Genomic DNA, 16,602 nt, shown 5'->3' on the forward strand with positions numbered 1-16,602 from the left:
ACAGGTCCCCCTAGGAGGGGCTTGGGGGGAGATGGCCTCTGTGCGAGGCTGAACGTGCCTTTGGTCTGTTGAATGTTACTTCCACAGAGGGACGGCCAGTCAGTACTTGGCCACAGGGGATGGCTGCTGACTGGATACTACTGACCCAAGACTACAGGCTGACTGAGTAGGTCTTTGGGCTCAACCCTGGCAGGGCATATTCTCACAGCCCAAGGGAGCATAAAGTGTATGCCAACTGTATACTCACAGCCTACACGTGCTGCAGCCCAGCCTGAGTACAGACATACCACCGCCCATCTTCTCCAGGGGTTGGGAATGCAGTTGTAACTGGAACACACATGGAGACCATCAGGAGTTATCTGCTTGGTTCTTCAAAATTTTATTAACAAAACCAGGGGAGAAGGGAAGCAAGGGTGAGTAGACTCCACAGTCCCACCCAGGCACAGAAAATGGAGAGAGGGAAATTCTGAAACCCTTTAGGCAGTCAAAGGTGGATAGGCACAGGGAGAAAACTCAGGGACAATGGAAGAAACAAATAATGGAGAAATGGACAAAGGGGGATTCGGGGCCACTCCCCCAAATGGAATGCAGGGTGAGGGCTCTGAATCCGTAGGCTCAGCGGTCCGCACTGGAGCGCAGGTCGGTAGTGAGTGGGTCATGCTGGATGGTTTGGTGCAGCATCAGGGCCAGTAATCCTGCCCGGTTTGTCATGGCTGTGCGTACATTGCGCTCTTGTTCAAACAGCTCGTCCAACTTGTACCACTGCCAAGTGGGTGGAAGGTGCCATGAGAAGAAGAATCCCAAAGCCCCTCTTGACCCTAGTCACATCCATCATTGAAACCTACCACCCGTACACGCTCCAAGTCCACTTCAGCACGTCGCAGCTTCTCCCAGCAGTAATGGCGATTGCACTGGCGCTTCGGCAAGCGGCAGAAATCACCTGTGAGCTCAAAGACATCACGTACAAGGGGGCAACCGCATACCTCATCAGCTGGCACCTGCAGGAACACCAGAGTACAGATGAATAAGGATGGTGAGGAAGAAGGGAGAGTGAAAAGAGGAAGGGGCAGCGATAAGACAAGGAAAGAGAAGGGAATGGAAGTTGTCATAGAAAGAAAGAAGGGCAGCTGATGAAGGAAAATATGGAAGTGAGACATTGAGGTAGAAAGGGGCAGAATGGAGGAAACTGAGGAAAAATCTTACTTTGGGATCCCGAGAGTGCTCAGGACATAGCACCTGGAGCCGCTTACAGTATGTTTTGCTCTGAGGATTATAGACATCACAGAAGAGTCTTGTGGCCCTGGTGGTTTATAGTAGAGAGAAGGTAATGGAGAGAGAGAGAGAAGAAAAGAGGCCCACCTATCCTTGCCCCTGCCCATTTCCTGCCCTGGCTCCACATGTTCTATTTCTGAGCCCACCCTTAATCCGGCCCCAACTCTTCATGGCACCTCACTCACCCTTCAATGCGTGTGGGGTACATGGACCCAAAGGACGTCTGGCTCTCATACTGGAAGGATGAGCACAAATGGAAGGAACTGTGGGTGTGCGCTGCATGCCCTCCCAAGTCACCATCCAAACAACAAATCCATCCCCCATGGGCCCACTCATGTTCCCAAACCATCCATCCCCTCAGGTTGACACCCCAACCTTAGCATAGCAGCGCTCCATGTGGCGCAAGGCAACACGTGGGTTGATGGGGTGCCCACAGGAGACACAGAAGATCTGCAGGTCTGTGTCATCACTGTCGTTCTCATTGCTCTGTGGGATGTGAAAGGAATGATAAGACCAGGTGGGACTAGGTACTAAGCCATGTCCTACTGTATACCCCCTGCATCCTTACCTCTTCATCCTCGCGCACAGCCTGCTGCTTGGCACGAAGAATGATGGCCTCGAGCTCATGGAATCTGCGTTCCATTTCCTGAAGACGGGTGCGGGCACTCTGCTGCTCCCGGCGAATACGTTCAAGCAGCTTTTTGCCATGTTCTTCAGCAATGCAGGGGCTCTGCTGCCACTGCTGAATGCGCTGGGGAAGGATCTCATAGATGCGGCTGCAGGAGGGCAGTGGGTGGGGTATAGGCAGGGAAGATGGCAAACAGGTGGTCAAAGGATAGCAAATGGATGGGTGATAAAATGGTGAAAGGGGAAATAAACAGGTGAATGGCTAATGCTACATGGATGGGCAGAAAGATAGGTTAATGGATGGGCAAATGGGTATATGGATAGGTGTGTGACTGACTGACCAAATGGTAAAAAGGTACTGGTAGATACACTGAAAATTCTAGTGATGTTCTATTCTGTACTTCTTACCTCCCTCCTCCCACCCCTCCATGCCAGGAAAGACTCACTTGGCAGCCAGTTTCATGCCACAGTCATCTGAGCAATACTTGGAGCCAGGCTGGGCAGCACGCACACAGCCAGGCCCCAGGCACTGCGGTAGTGATGCAGGGTCCTTAGCATCAGCTCTCTCTGGGTGTTTCCATTTGTCCTTGTGTTTCTGCTTTTGCCGATGTCTCTTGTATCTCTCCTCCTTCTGAGGTTAAGACAGATAAGGGGAATCTAAGTCAGCTTCAGGTCCTGTCTCCCCCTCCATTCTAGTCTTTTCTGGCTCTTATCCCACTTATCCCCTTATCTAATATTTCTGCCTCCCCACCCTACCCTCTACCTTCCCACAACCATTTTACCCTCTCCATCACCTTCTTCTCAGACTTCTTCTCCCGACGCTTCACATGCTTCACTTTCACTGCTCTTTTCCGTAGGGCAGGGTCGAGGAATGGGGACTCTTCTGTGTCACTCATCCAGGGCTGCAAGCAGGGCATGCACTGACCCTCTTGCCTCACTCCTGACAGCCCTATCACCTACTTATTTCCCAATAACCTTATATGCCCCCACCTCCACTCTCCCCTTGGGAATCTCTCTGTTTCTAGAACTGCCATCCTCCCACCAAGGGAGGCTCCTGCTGCTCACTAGGCCATGGTCATCAAAGGCCCCTGCACAGAAGTCCTGGTACAGGTCAGGGTCCAGTGGTAGGTCTTCATCAGAAAGTGGCTCAGGTGTGGCTGTAGCCTCAGGTGGCTCCTTAACTGCTGATGATGCCACTGCCCCCTCATCTTCACGGATGCGCCCCAGCTTCTGTGATGGCTGTGGCGGCTGTTGAGTGGGTGGCGGCCGGCGGGGCCTTGGCAGGGACTCTGAAGGCGTCACCGGCGAGAGCTGCAGGGCAGAATCTCAGGACTGGCCCTGACCGCCCTGCCCGCATGCCCTGCCCCGCCCTGGGGGGCTGGACTCACCGAGGAAGGGAAGTACTTGTACGATTCCTGTGCCGGCAGGAGGAAGGCCCAGGTCAGCCCCAGGTAGACAGAGGGTGGCCCTGCCCTAACCCTCCCCCCCAGCCTTGCTTTGCCTCCCCAGACATATCTGCCACCATTTCTCTCACCACCAAAACAGGCTTAGCCCTGCCTATTGTACTCTGACATGCCTGACCACCTGCCAACACTTGCCCCCCCCCACCCACCAAAATCTGGTGGGGTTCACTTGCCAGCCCAGCATACCTGTTCATGCAGCATTCATGTGGACATGCTAGGCCCTTTCCCACATGTCTGGATACAATCAGGCTCCATCCCATCTGGTCCCCAATTCCTAGCCTCAAACAGCCCTGCCTGTACCTCCCATTCATGCACCCCCACTTGACCCTGTCCAGCTCTGTCCGTGCTCACCCGGGCCCGCAGCTGGCACTGGCGCAGCCGGCACTTCTGCCGGATTTTGTTGGGCCCCCCAAACTTTTTCATGTCTCGGCAGAAGTCACAGTGGCCACAGTCCTCAGTGCGCCGGCATGCTTCACACTCCCCGCACATTCGAGCTGACCTTTTGATCTGCTGCTGCTGCTGGTGATGCTAGGAGACAGTGCCCAGAATAGAAATCAGGAAACTAGAAACAGCCATGATGGAACCACTGTGCCCATCCTAACCACTGCAGCCACTCACCTGGCTGGGTGTGGCCACCAAGGGCTGTGGAGAAGATTTATGGGGCGACGCAGAGCCCCGAGCAAGCATGGCCCCAACCCCTGTCCCGGACCCTGCCCGGCGCTGCAGGTCTGGATCTGGGACAGGTCTCTTGCGCCCTCCACCCTCATCCCGGGGCTCACTGCCGTCCCGTTCATTGCCGTCCCGCTCTCGAGACTTTTTGTGCCGATAGCGAATCTCCAGCTTAGGGTCCTTCTCTGTGGGACAGAAGGTTGGGCCAAGATGGATTAACAAGGAGTTAATCCTCTTTCTAGAACCATCCAACGTACCTGCTCTGCCCTCCTGCTTGAGGGCAGAGCTGCCCCTTCCTGTGGAATCCTCTATTACTGCTCTCAATGAAGCCTGCATTCCAGCTCAGCACAGACCAAGAGTCACTAAGCCTACAGCCATATACCACGACTACCCTTGAGCCTCCAGTCATGGTTCTTCCTCCTCCCTCAATGCCCAGCCTGCTTTCCCTGTCCATCCCGCCCTCCTCACCTCGGCACTCGCGACAGTACCACTCCCGGATGGCCTTGGCCATCTTCTCAGTGATCCGGATGCAGTCCCCATGGAACCACTCATTGCAGTTGTCACACCCGCTACAAAGATGGGCAGAGATGTGAGGGGCCTGCCCTGACAGCCGCCCCTACTTCGCCAGGGCTCTGCCCCCCCACCTCTGGCGAGCTCACATCATGAAGCAGTTGATGTCCGGTTTGCGGCAGATACAGTAGATGGGCGCATTTTCCCCATTCTCCGACTTGCTGTCTTCTCCTGCGTCTGGAGGCTCTGGGTCTGAACCGTCTCCCTCCTGTGGGGCACCCCCATTGTGGCAACTCCCAGCCCAGGGCCAGTGGCTCATCCCCCATTACAGCCCCTTCCCGGCTCACCTCAGATCCCCACTCCGCCTAGGCTTCCTCCTCAGAGCTCTCCGCGAGGTTCCACAGACCCCCGTCACTCAACCCTGGACACCCCGCTGCTCTGCTGATGCGTCTCGTCACTCAGCCCCAGACCTCCCCTCAGTCACCCGCTGACAGACGCACATCAGTTTACCCGCATTTCCCTAACAGCTCCTCACAAACACCCTCTCACTCGCCAACAAACTGCCCCCACCAAGGGTCTTCGCGGAACTCCATTCCGAGCTCTCCACAGACTCCGCAAGAGCTCAGCGGCAGGCTTGGCATCGCGGTCCCTACGACGCGGTCCCCAGCCCCGCTCACAGTTCCCACGTACTCCTGACAGACCACAAGCTCCTACCCCTCCCCTCTGCCCAAGGAGCCCCGCCTCACGGTTTCCCACGGAACTGCCATCTGGAGTCCCCACTAAACTTCCACTACGGACCCCCGTGATGCCTCATCACAGAACTCCCAGGTGATTCACCCCGCACCCCACCATTCTTCCCACAGACCCCCACCTTTCGGCCCACAGTCTCGCGGTTACTGCTCACCACAGAACCCCCATGCGTCTACCAGGGGCCACCAGTTACCAGCACCACCGACCTGGACCGCCGAACCCCTCCCTCGACCCAGTACTCACCATGTTTCCGCTGCCGGCGCAGCCCCTCGTGACTCCAGCTAGCGACCAGCGAACCTGTACAAAACCGGCGGCGGCGTCCGCGGCGGTTGCAAAGGCGCCCACCGCTACTTCCGCTACGGTCGCGCCTCCCGGGCACCGTACTCTTATTGCGCACGACCAGTGCGACGGCTCAGTAGCAAACGAGTAAGTCGCCCTCCCAGAGCTCCCGAAACTCCCTCAAGCGCCGCCATCTTGGCTGTCGAGTCCGTACGGCAGCCGAGTCCGTACGTTCGCGGGAAACATGGCCGCGCCTATGTAAGGCTTTGCGGAGGGCGTCGCCACCTTCTCCGTCGAGTCCGTACGGCGGACTCTTGGAATTACTCGACGTTATAGGCAATATGGCCACATCTACTTTGTGATTTCCATTCAGACGCCGACTTCTTGGAATCTGACTCCGTAAGGGGGCCGACTCCGTACGTTCCCAGACGATATATGCCGGCGTCCTGGTCGTAGTTTCGCGGAGGGGGATGCTGTCGTGGCTGTCAATTCCGAACATCCACCGACTCTCCTGCCCGTCTGTTTACAGATACACACAGCTGCCTCCTGCGAACTACTGCTTGGATCAAGTCCACGTTCAGTTCCCCTTCCACGTATGGCAGTGGGGCGCCCTCAGACTCTGTGCCTGGCCTGGGCAAAGCAAACCGGGATCCCCAGGTGTCTCCGACTCCACCTGCCTTCACCCGGCTCTCACTCCTGGCTGTTAACCAGGTTTGTCTGACACAGCTCCACATTTATTTATAAATAATTCTTAAACTAATTTCAAATTTCGTTTTAGTTGTATAAGCGGCACAATAGCCTACCAGTATAGCACACCTTACGCAGCCATTTCTTGGTTTTGAACATTTAGAACTGAAGACATAACTAAAAGGGGTCTCTGAAGACTGCGTCAGCCCTGGAGAACATGGATTCCCACAGCAGTCGGGTCCTCCGGGATTCCAGCCTCAAGATCTAGTTAATTTAAACTTTTAACCGTTTCAACTTAGGCGCTGACACCATTGGAGGAATAAATTACGTGGAAATGAACTTTCATGCGTATCACCGCTTCTTTCAATGAAAGTTTAATATAAATTAACAACAACCAAGTTGCTACAACCTCCTTCGTGTACTTTTTTTTGTTTTTTTTTTATTGATTATTTAAAGCATTACATAGCTCATGATATATCATCTTTCATACATTTGGCTCAAATTGTGTTTTGAACTCCCATTTTCACCCCAAATACAGATTGCAGAATCACATCTGTTACATATTCACATTTTTACATAATGCCATATTAGTGACTGTTGTATTCTGCTACCTTTCCTATCTCTTACTATCCCCCTCCCCTCCCCTCCCCTCCCATCTTCTCTCTCTACCTCCCCTGCTGTTGTTCAATTCTCTCCCTCTTTTTCCCTCTCCCTTGCCCCTCATGACCTCTTATAATTTTATTCGTGTACTTTTTTTAAAAAAAAATAAATCGGGCTGGTGTTGTGGCTCAGCTGTAGAGCACTTGCCTAGCAGGGCGGGGCCTGGGTTCCATCCTCAGCACCACATAAAAATAAAGGCATTGTGTTGTGTCCATCTACACCTAAAAAATAAATGTTAAAAAAAATCTATAAAACCATGAGTCCCTTATTCTGGGCAACAAGAATCCTTGTCTCCTGGGTAGCTATCCTCATTCTCAAATAAACTCCTTTTCTTACACACTCTTATGAAATTCTGTTTTAGGTGACAAAACATTTCCAAATATTATTGTAAATAAAATTGCAATGAAGATTTGTGTGTGTGCACACGTGCGCACACGCACTGTGTTAGCACTATGTGAGAGTGAGACAACACACGCACACGCTCTGGGATTGAACCCAGGAGCTTTAGAGTTACATCCCCAGCCCTTTTTATTTTATTTTTATTTTGACACAGGATCTTGCTAAGTTACCCAGGCAGCCCTCCAACTTACCATCCTCTTGCCCCAGACTCCTGAGTTTCTGGGATAATAGGCCTGTGCCACTGTGTGCTGTGCCAGGAACATTCTTCAGCACTTATGATCATGTTTATTCTGATTATTTCCTTAAAAATTATGAAAATAAATGGAAAAATTATCATGAAAGTAAAACCAAGGGAAAATCTGAATAAAAACTCTCTAGCTTTGTTTATAGTTACTCGCTAAACACCAATTATCATAAACATCAATTTTAGAAGTGACTTAAACAATATGTTCTCATTAACATTTCTATAGATAAACCCTCTGATATTTTGGTCAGGTAGTAATGGTTATTTAAGTTTTCAGAAACTTGGAGGCCACTGTTTTCTAAAACTGGTTGAAACCACTGACCCTTTACTTGGGCCTGCACAAGTGTCCACTGGGTAACATTTTGCAGAATGACATATGCATGTCTCAAGCTACTGCCTGGAATGTGAACTTTGGTTACCTCTGATATTGTACATGGACGCACTGCATGATGAAATTAGAACCGATACTATAGCACTAGAATTCACAAAAAGAGCTCAATTATAGGTTGGCCGACCAGGAGACACAAGGCACACACTCAAATCTACACCCCCATCAGCCAGTGAAGAGGATTTTTAAGGGTTTGGGGAATTAAGGGGGCGACTAATGCCTTGGGTCTAGATTGAGCACAGTGTCTTTTTCTTGGGTTTTACTAGTTTAGTTCTAGGTTGTGATTTTATGGTCAGAGCCGCTTGCTATTGATTTTGGTTCATGTAGCTCCCAGTTTTGAATCTAAGTTTCCATTGGTTTGGGCTCTTAGTCCTGTCTAGCTCAGGAGACATCCTTAAGTCAGACTTGAAGATGACTCTTAGGATACCATGTTCTGAAAAAACACAACAGTTAGGAATAAGGAAGTTACCATTGAAGTTTGGAGCAGGAAGTTGTGGCCTACCAACCAAGGGCTGTGATAAAGGCCAGCAAATGCTCAAAAATTAGACTGAGATCTTCATAAACAAATTCTTATTGTTTCTCAAATGCACTGGCAGACAGGTTATTCAACAATGTTTTCAGTGGCCTGATAAATCCGTTTATGGTTATTATGCCTGGTTCCAAAATTCTGGTATTAAACACCTGGCAGATTGCCGCAGTCTGGCTGGGCACAATTCAGGAGCCACTTGTCAAAAAAAAAAAACTAACTTTATTTTTAGAACCACACACGCCAAACAAAACAGCTCCTCAGGAAAAAACCCTCAGAGCCCAACTGCCACCACCGGCTTCCCACAAGCCTCTCACCCCCACACAACCCTCACCACCTCCCACAATCCTCCTGTTCTTGAGGCCTATTGGCTGGGTTGCGTGGGCGGAGCCAAAGAAGTCCCCCAATGAGCAGCTCCGTGGAGGAGCCAATCAGCTAGATGTTGCTGGGGCCTCTGTGAGCCAATCATCAGCTGGCAGTCTGAAGGGCAGGGAAACAGCCCAATGAACATCACTGCAGAGGAGACAATCAGCTAGATGTTGCTGGGGCTGCTGTGAGCCAATCATCAGCCGGCAGCTGGAAGTTTGCTGGCAGCTGGAAGTTTGCTGGGGCCCCTTTGGCTGTGGCTCTCAACAGCAGATGACAGTAACAGGGCTGGGGATGTGGCTCAAGCGGCATGCGTGCGGCCCGGGTTCGATCCTCAGCACCACATACCAACAAAGATGTTGTGTCTGCCGAGAACTAAAAAATAAATATTAAAAATTCTCTCTCTCTCTCCCCTCTCTCACTCTCTCTCAAAAAAAAAAAAAAGATGACAGTAACAGTCTACTGAATAACTGTCATGGTTGCATGTGGGTTATCATGCATAGAAGCATAGTGGATAGAAACATCTGATGTCTGGGAATGACCAATGGACATTTTCTCTGGTCAATTGCCTAGGGACAGTGTGAATTTCTATCCTGCTCTGCCATGGCCCACACAGCACCTGAGATGGGTGTGACCTGCCAAGATGGCAATCAAGCTGCTGACTGCAAGACAGCAGGAAGCAAAACTCTGCTCTTGAAACCTTATCCCTGCTTTTGAGGTACCCCTTAAGTAAACCACTGGAACCATCTTTTCTTTGTCTAGTTCCAGTACTCACGTGGAGTAGATTTATCAGGGGCTCTGATTTATGTAAATATATTTCTGATTATTTGTATTTTGTTCATCACTAATTAATTTAGACTTTAAGTTTCCAGATGGCTCACACCCTCCTTGGCAGGAAGAAAATATCCCCCATACTCCTACCCCCATCCCCTGTGAGCTGGCTTTTGCTCCTTTCACGATGACACCCTAAACATGAAGCTGGCCCAGGAGGAGATTCAAAGAAAGTAGATTCTCCGGTAAATGGGGCCTGATCACCCCCAGACACAGAAGATAGAAATTAAGGTAAGTTATACCCACCTCAAAGTAATAGATGATGCACCGCAATCTAGAAAGAGAATAGAGAGGTGGGAAAGTTCATTTTGATACCCTGATATAAAACCAGAGCAAAACTCTTCCAGAAAAAAAGGGCTATCCACTTAAAATCCTTTTAAAAATAGAATTTAGGAGGAAATAACCCATTTTCTACTGTTTGGGGAGTGCTTGAACAATTTAAACTGAGCAGACAAATTCTCCTCTGCAGTCCCTCCCACTGCATCCTTACAGAACTCTACATAGTGCAATCTAACTTAAAGGCATAACCCAGCTGAATTCTAATCATTCTGAGGCTAGCTTTGAACTTGCAATCTTCCTACCTCAGCCTCCTGAGCCACTGGGATTACAAGTGTGGGCCACTGCGTCAGGAACCTGTTAGGTTTTTAAGATCATAAAAATGTGATTTTGACCAAATAACATATAAATCAAATAGAGATAAATGTGTGTGGACCAAATCTGCAGGGAAGCCCATTGAATACTAAATGTGGCAATCTTGCTGGTAAGATCACCCAGACACCTATGAGTCCTATTCAGCTCTGCCAGGTCCCACACAGCACTGGACATGAGGTGAATGCTGCAGCCACAGAGCCTCTCAGAGATGGGTATAGCCTTCCAAGATGCCAATCAACCTGTTAACTACAAGACATTATGAAGCAAGACTTTACCCCTGAAACCTTATCCCTGCCTTTGATGTACCTCCTTAAATAAGCCACAGGAGCCATTTTCTAATTGTTCAGCTCCATCTCCTATGTGGGCTGATCTATAAGGCGCTCTGCTTTTGAAACCTATTCTTTGACTCTGCCTCTTATTCTTCATTAACTATTACAGATTGTATTTTCTGAGGTGGCTTATCCCCTCCTGCACAGGAAAAATTACCCTGGTGAGGCACTGGTTGCCTTGTGATAGATAAATGTTTATAAATGTACACAGTGACAAAAATAATTATTTTTATACTGTTTAAAGGTTTCTCTAATCTGTTCAGTAACTAAACTTATAAGACAAATATCCATAGTCTAATGGATATTAATTAAATATCTAGATCATTTCCAAATAAAATGAAATATTAGTGTATTAGTTAATAAACATAGGTTCAAGCATTTTTACTTTTGGCTTCATAAAGTTTGTAGGGAAAATATGAGTATGTTAATAATTATGTATCTCTCCACGAGGAACACATTTCTAGAAACTAAGAAATGGTATTAAATCTGTAGAGTGGTGTTTCACAATTGTTAACCTAATTCTAACATAAGGTAACTAAAACTAGAAATTACAAGGGAAATGACTCTGAATGCAAGGAAAGTAAGGCATCTTTCAGGAAGAAGTTTATGAAATATGAGGATATGTTTTTGTTGAGGGAAAAAGAATGTGATTTTATCCTAAAAATAGGTTGTTCCAATGTTAGTGAGAACAAAAATGTCCAAAGACTATAAAGATTATGATTTTTCTAAAAATTGAGTAAAAATGACATAAAATAGTACAGAGGGCTGGGGATGTGGCTCAAGCGGTAGCGCGCTCGCCTGGCATGCGTGCGGCCCGGGTTCGATCCTCAGCACCACATACCAACAAAGATGTTGTGTCCGCCGAGAACTAAAAAATAAATATTAAAAATTCTCTCTCTCTCCCTCTCTCTCTCTCTCCTCTATCTTTAAAAAAAATAGTACAGAGACATAATTCCCTGTGTTCAAATGTAGACTTGGAGATTGATTAGTTCTTTTTAAAAAATATTTTAGTTGTAGATGGACCCAATAGCTTTATTTATTTTTTAATGTGGTGCTAAGAAGCGAACCCAGTACCTTACATATATTAGGCAAGTACTCTACCATTGGGCTACAACCTCAAACCTTGATTTGTTCCTTTTTTTTTTTTTTTTTTTTGGTACAAGGGATTGAACTATTCAGGGGCACTCAACCACTAAGCTACAACCCCAGCCCTATTTTGTATTTTATTTAGAGACAGGTTCTCACTGAGTTGCTTAGAACCTCACTGTTGCTGAGGCTGGCTTTGAACTCACGATCCTTCTGCCTCAGCATCCCGAACTACTGGGATCATAGGCATGCACCACCCCACCTGGCTCTGAATTGCAATTCCTAAGACCTCAAATATCTTCTCTTAGTTTGACAATTTCTGGGATTGACGTGATTGACAAGATAAAACTCTAGATGTAGAATTATTTTATAGTTGAGAATAGATTTCTTAAGACAGTTCATACAAATATATTTCTAACAGTATTACATGAAGGTTTTCAGGTCAGTTTCCTGACTAGTTTCTTAGATTAGTGCAAACTCTTGAAATCATGCACCCCTTCCAGTAAAAGAATGATGGCATCCACAGCCACTTATAAATTGTATACACTTATTACCATACTAATATAGTGCAAAAATCAGAAACCACATAAAAAAGAAATATTTAACAGGATGATATTATGGTTTAGATCTTAAATGTACCTCAAAAGTTCCACATGCTAAAGGCTTGATTGCCTCTTGGGAAGTGGTAGACCTTTAGGAGATTCGGCCTAGGAAGGGAGTAATTTATTAGGGGTGTGCCCTTGAAAGGGACACTGGGACCCCAGCCCCTTCCTCCTTCTCTCTCTCTTACTTCTCTCTCTCTCTCTCTCTCTCTCTCTTCCTCTCACTCTCTTCTTCCCAGCCTCCATGAAATGAGAAAATTTTCTTTACTACATGCTTGTGAACGTCTAGAGCGTTCGGGTCCCTGGGTAAGGGTCGCGAAATAACCAGGACACAGGGCATGCAGAGCAAAGGTAAAGGTAGCAGTTGCGACTGCATGCTGAGATTTATTTGCAAGTTCCTTTTATATTCTTCTTCTAACAAAGCAAGCAATTCTTCAATAACACTTTACCCACATTGCCCAAATATCATGCCTCAGCGGGTACACAGAGCTAAATTCAGATCGTTCCTGTTCATTTGATAAGTACCATCCCAAAGTTCTTTGTAGACATTATCTAATCCTCTGAGGATGCATTTGTTTCTTTAGAATGTACTGTTCCCAGGACAAGTATGCAGGAAGCTTCTTCCTCTTGGCCAAACCATGCAGAACTTGTGACTTGCGATAAGGGGAAGAGAACTTTTCCTCCTCCTAACTGAGGTTTGCCTCAGTTGACCTAAATCACAACCACAGCTCTTGCAAAATGTCAGGCCTGAAGGAGCTAAACTCTGCACACTCAAACCCCAACACATGCTCCCCATATAGATGAGCTAAAAATAATATAAGCCAGGTGTGGTGGCTGAAATTATTATTATTATTATCATCATTATTATTAATCCTGTATTATTATTACAGGATTATACCTGTAATCCCGGCAATTTGGGAGGCTGAGGCAGGAGGATCACAAATTCAAGGTTAATCTGGGCAATTTAATGAAACCCCATCTGAAAATATAAAATAATGGCAGTGGCAGAGCTGTCCAGTACTGCCAAAACACACAAACTAAAACAAAACAAAACAAAACAAAAAAAACTATCTCTAACATTTCCTTAAAATCCAGGTACCATCTTAGCTAGTACTCTTAGGGAGGTCCTGATTTCCACTAACGGTGCTCACTTTCATCTGAGTGCAGACATCAGGAGGAAAACAAAGAACAGTAAATGTTTTGTCAAAATATAGACACTTATGACTGTAAATCTAGCTTAAGATAACAGTAGTAATCATAATTTTAAAGCCTTATATTTGCCTAGTTCTTTAAAGTTTGCAAGATACTTTCAAACATAGCACCTTATTTGATTCTAAGTAGTTTATAAGGTAAATGGAGCAGCAGAATTGCTATTCTTACTCTACAGTGAAAGCAGGTGAGGCTCAAGCAGCCCAAATCCCTTGCCAGAGCATGCAGTTAAGTAATAATGAACCAAATTTTAATAGTTAAGCCTTCATACTGTGAGTATTGGGCTGTGGACTGCAATCCACACATGGACTCTGAGAATCCCGAATGGGAGATGCTTGGTAAAAAGGCTAATGGAGCAGTCACGGAATGGAATAGGTTCTGAAAGCTGAGGGTCACAGTAAACCTGAGTAAGGAAATGGATTTGAAGTCCAGGTGGTCAGAGATCAGGATCAGAATCTTAAGCAGGGAAACAAGTAACACAAAATTAGAAACTATGTACAAAGCCTCAGAAGAAGTAGGGACCATAGCAACAGGAAAGGTAAGCCCAACTCTACCAAAAACTCCTCAGGAGGGAGATGGAAAACTTCCAGGAACTTATCGCAAACAACAAGGCTTAGATAAATACCTAAAATTCAATTACAGAATCAAGTTTAATGCTTCAATTCTAATTGTCCAGCAAGTATGACAAAATCAGAACTAGAGTCATTCACTGATGCATGTATTAACAAAACTTACCCCATCCTACTAAAAGTACAACTGATGAACTGATATGTGTCTTATTAAGAGTGAATTTGGACTGGGGTTGTAGCTCAGTAGTAGAGTGCTTGCCTAGCATGAGGGAGGCACTGGGTTTGATATTCAGTACCACATAAAAATAAAATATTGTATCCATCTAAACTAAAAACAAATTTAAAGAGTGAATCTACTGCATATTAATGTTTCCAAAACCCTTTTAGTCTAATCACTTGGATTCTGTATATATTTTTGTTAGATTTCAATTTTTGCTTGTTGATAAAACCCTGTGTTTCATATCTTCTAACATTTAATTTTGTTTTTCCAATGATATTAGGGCTGGAATTAGGGACTGTCACATGCTAGGCAAGTGCTCTACTACAGAGTTACTTCCCCAATCCCCAGTCCTTTTTCTTTTTTCTTTTGAAATAGGGTCTCACTGAGTTGCCCAGGCTGGCCTCGAACTTGTGATTCTCCTGCCTCAGACTTCCAAGTAATTAGGACTACAGGCCTGTGCCACCAGGCAACATTTAATATTTTGATTTTTAAATCTCTTTCCTTCTTTAAATTCCTTTCATGTAAAGTACTAATTTTAGTATATTGACAGTTCATGGAGCCCGAGAAAAAAACAAAGAAATTAAACTGTTGCCTGGTTTTCAGGAGAGTCAAAATGGTTTTTTTTCATCCCTTAGGAAGAAATGAGAGCAGGGAATTCACATTCTCTTTTGGTAGTTTTTTAGTTTCGGGATACATCCAGAGGGGAGCAGCCTGGACTCCCGACAGCAAGAGACAGAGAATCTTTGATTCTTGACAACAGATTGTTGACTGAGGCTAGTGACAGATGGGTTTGAGAAGAGGGCAGAGCCTTGAAGTGAAGGTGGAGCTTGGAGACGGGACTGGGCCTGTGGCAGTGAAGGAAAGGCCCCAGTTGCCGGGTCAGATTTGACTTTGAGCTGTGAACTACCTACCTGAGCTGGCTGGTGCCCGAGTGACATAAATTTTATGGCCCTGCTACCTTCCCTTTTTATAGGACAGCCCCCACGAGACCCTCAGTCCCTGGCTCTGAAGACATGGAGATATTTGGGGATGCCTCTGTGTTCTCTTTCCTCCCGTCCCAGCCTGGTTTCAGAAGGGCCTTTCAAAATTGATATAAAGAACAAGAGACAGAAAAGATGAAAAGCCACCAGTAGGGACTCCAAAATGGTATTTAGAGAGACTGGATTAAAGAAATCATAAAATCGTGAAATAGAACACAGTGCTAACTCCAAAGGACAGTTCCAGGGATACTCCTGATTTGAGGAGATTTCTATTTATTAACTATGACCCGCATGCATATTCATCACAAAATCTGCAGCCTGTCTGCTGAAAAAGAAGAAAGAAAGCCCCCCTGATGAAGTCGCTACTTCCAGAATAAACAAAGAGACAAATTACTGGATAAAATCAGGGAGAGGGGATGGATCTGGAGTTAACAGATCAACGGTCTTTAGGAGCCCCTCCTCGTTTGAGATGTAACAGGAGAAAGGAAATGGAATGGACATCTCCAGACCACAAAAAGTATTTCAGAGACCTAATTTACATACTAAAACTAGACACTGGAGGCTGTAACTAGGAGGTAGTGTAGGGGAACAGGCAATTCTTAAACTCATTTAATCTTGAGTCAAATATCCTTATGCCCGAGCATGCGCCTCTCTGAGAGGGAGCTCGGATGAGGGTCTAGTTTGCCGGGCGGGGGACTGGGGGCAGAGGGAAGCCAGAGAACTCTCAAGGTCTGGCACACTGTCCGACTCCCACGCTGACCGTGGTTACCACCTTGGGAGTGGGGCTTGTCACCTTCCACCGCATGACGTCCAACGGCCGTTTGTAGCTTTGGAGTTGCGATTGTAACTAAGAAAGGAAAAGCGGATGCAAGAGACCGGAAGCGGGCTCTGTCACCATGGGAACCAAAGAAGCTAGTTTTGCAATTTCCTTCCGGGGCTGAGTTGCTGAGTGTGCCTAGTCTTCGTCTCACCGCTAGTCAAGCCCTCGTCGTCCTAGGCTTAAACTAGGAAAAGTGGAGACTTCAGGAAATAAATGGTGGTGACTGCTACACCCTTTCTCACGACAAACTGAACACGCTCTTGGAGAGAGTATGTGAAATAAAACAACTCCAGTAATTTAAAACGTACTACCAATGACAGAGGATTGCAAATGTCAAAAGACAACAACAACAACAAAAAACTGACCCAGTCTTGAAAGGATCGTGGGAGATTGTCCTCCAAGGGAATTATTGAGCTAAATTCTGATATCTGATTGAAATTATTCACAACATGAAAGGGGTCTGTA

General features: G+C 46.7%; 1 protein-coding gene and 1 long non-coding RNA gene across 3 annotated transcripts; one reads left to right on the forward strand and one right to left on the reverse strand.

Moving 5' to 3' along the window:
• Nucleotides 1–344: 344 nt before the first annotated feature.
• CXXC1 (CXXC finger protein 1) lies at nucleotides 345–5,657 on the reverse strand. Of its 2 annotated transcripts, none has more exons than XM_081262828.1 (15): nucleotides 5,535–5,657; nucleotides 4,691–4,809; nucleotides 4,500–4,600; nucleotides 3,981–4,216; nucleotides 3,714–3,890; nucleotides 3,288–3,314; nucleotides 2,965–3,210; nucleotides 2,682–2,801; nucleotides 2,346–2,530; nucleotides 1,841–2,048; nucleotides 1,648–1,758; nucleotides 1,458–1,507; nucleotides 1,204–1,300; nucleotides 846–998; nucleotides 345–762 (listed from the first exon to the last, which is right to left on the reverse strand). In XM_081262828.1, exons 1-15 carry the CDS (start codon nucleotides 5,535–5,537, stop codon nucleotides 616–618), a joined length of 1,980 nt encoding a protein of 659 aa, XP_081118954.1. In that variant the 5' UTR covers nucleotides 5,538–5,657; the 3' UTR covers nucleotides 345–615. The 2 variants fall into 2 exon arrangements, with proteins under 2 accessions (XP_081118954.1, XP_081118955.1); XM_081262829.1 differs by having other exon boundaries at nucleotides 346–762; nucleotides 2,694–2,801.
• Nucleotides 5,658–6,143: 486 nt separating this feature from the next.
• On the forward strand, nucleotides 6,144–6,684 carry LOC308631523. Its single transcript, XR_014018238.1, has 2 exons — nucleotides 6,144–6,281; nucleotides 6,421–6,684. It is a non-coding gene; the product is annotated as an uncharacterized lncRNA (long non-coding RNA).
• Nucleotides 6,685–16,602: the final 9,918 nt, after the last annotated feature.

Source organism: Spermophilus citellus, assembly GCF_964194105.1.
Source record: "Spermophilus citellus genome assembly, chromosome: 12".
NCBI lineage: Eukaryota > Metazoa > Chordata > Mammalia > Rodentia > Sciuridae > Spermophilus > Spermophilus citellus.

What these genes read in the sequence shown, in the direction of transcription:
- CXXC1 (XM_081262828.1), bottom strand. An exon ending in TACCCCACACGCATTGAAGG is followed by an intron (nt 1,301 to 1,457) that starts GTGAGTGAGGTG and finishes ATAAACCACCAG; the next exon opens with GGCCACAAGACTCTTCTGTG. An exon ending in ACTTGGAGCGTGTACGGGTG is followed by an intron (nt 763 to 845) that starts GTAGGTTTCAAT and finishes CCCACTTGGCAG; the next exon opens with TGGTACAAGTTGGACGAGCT.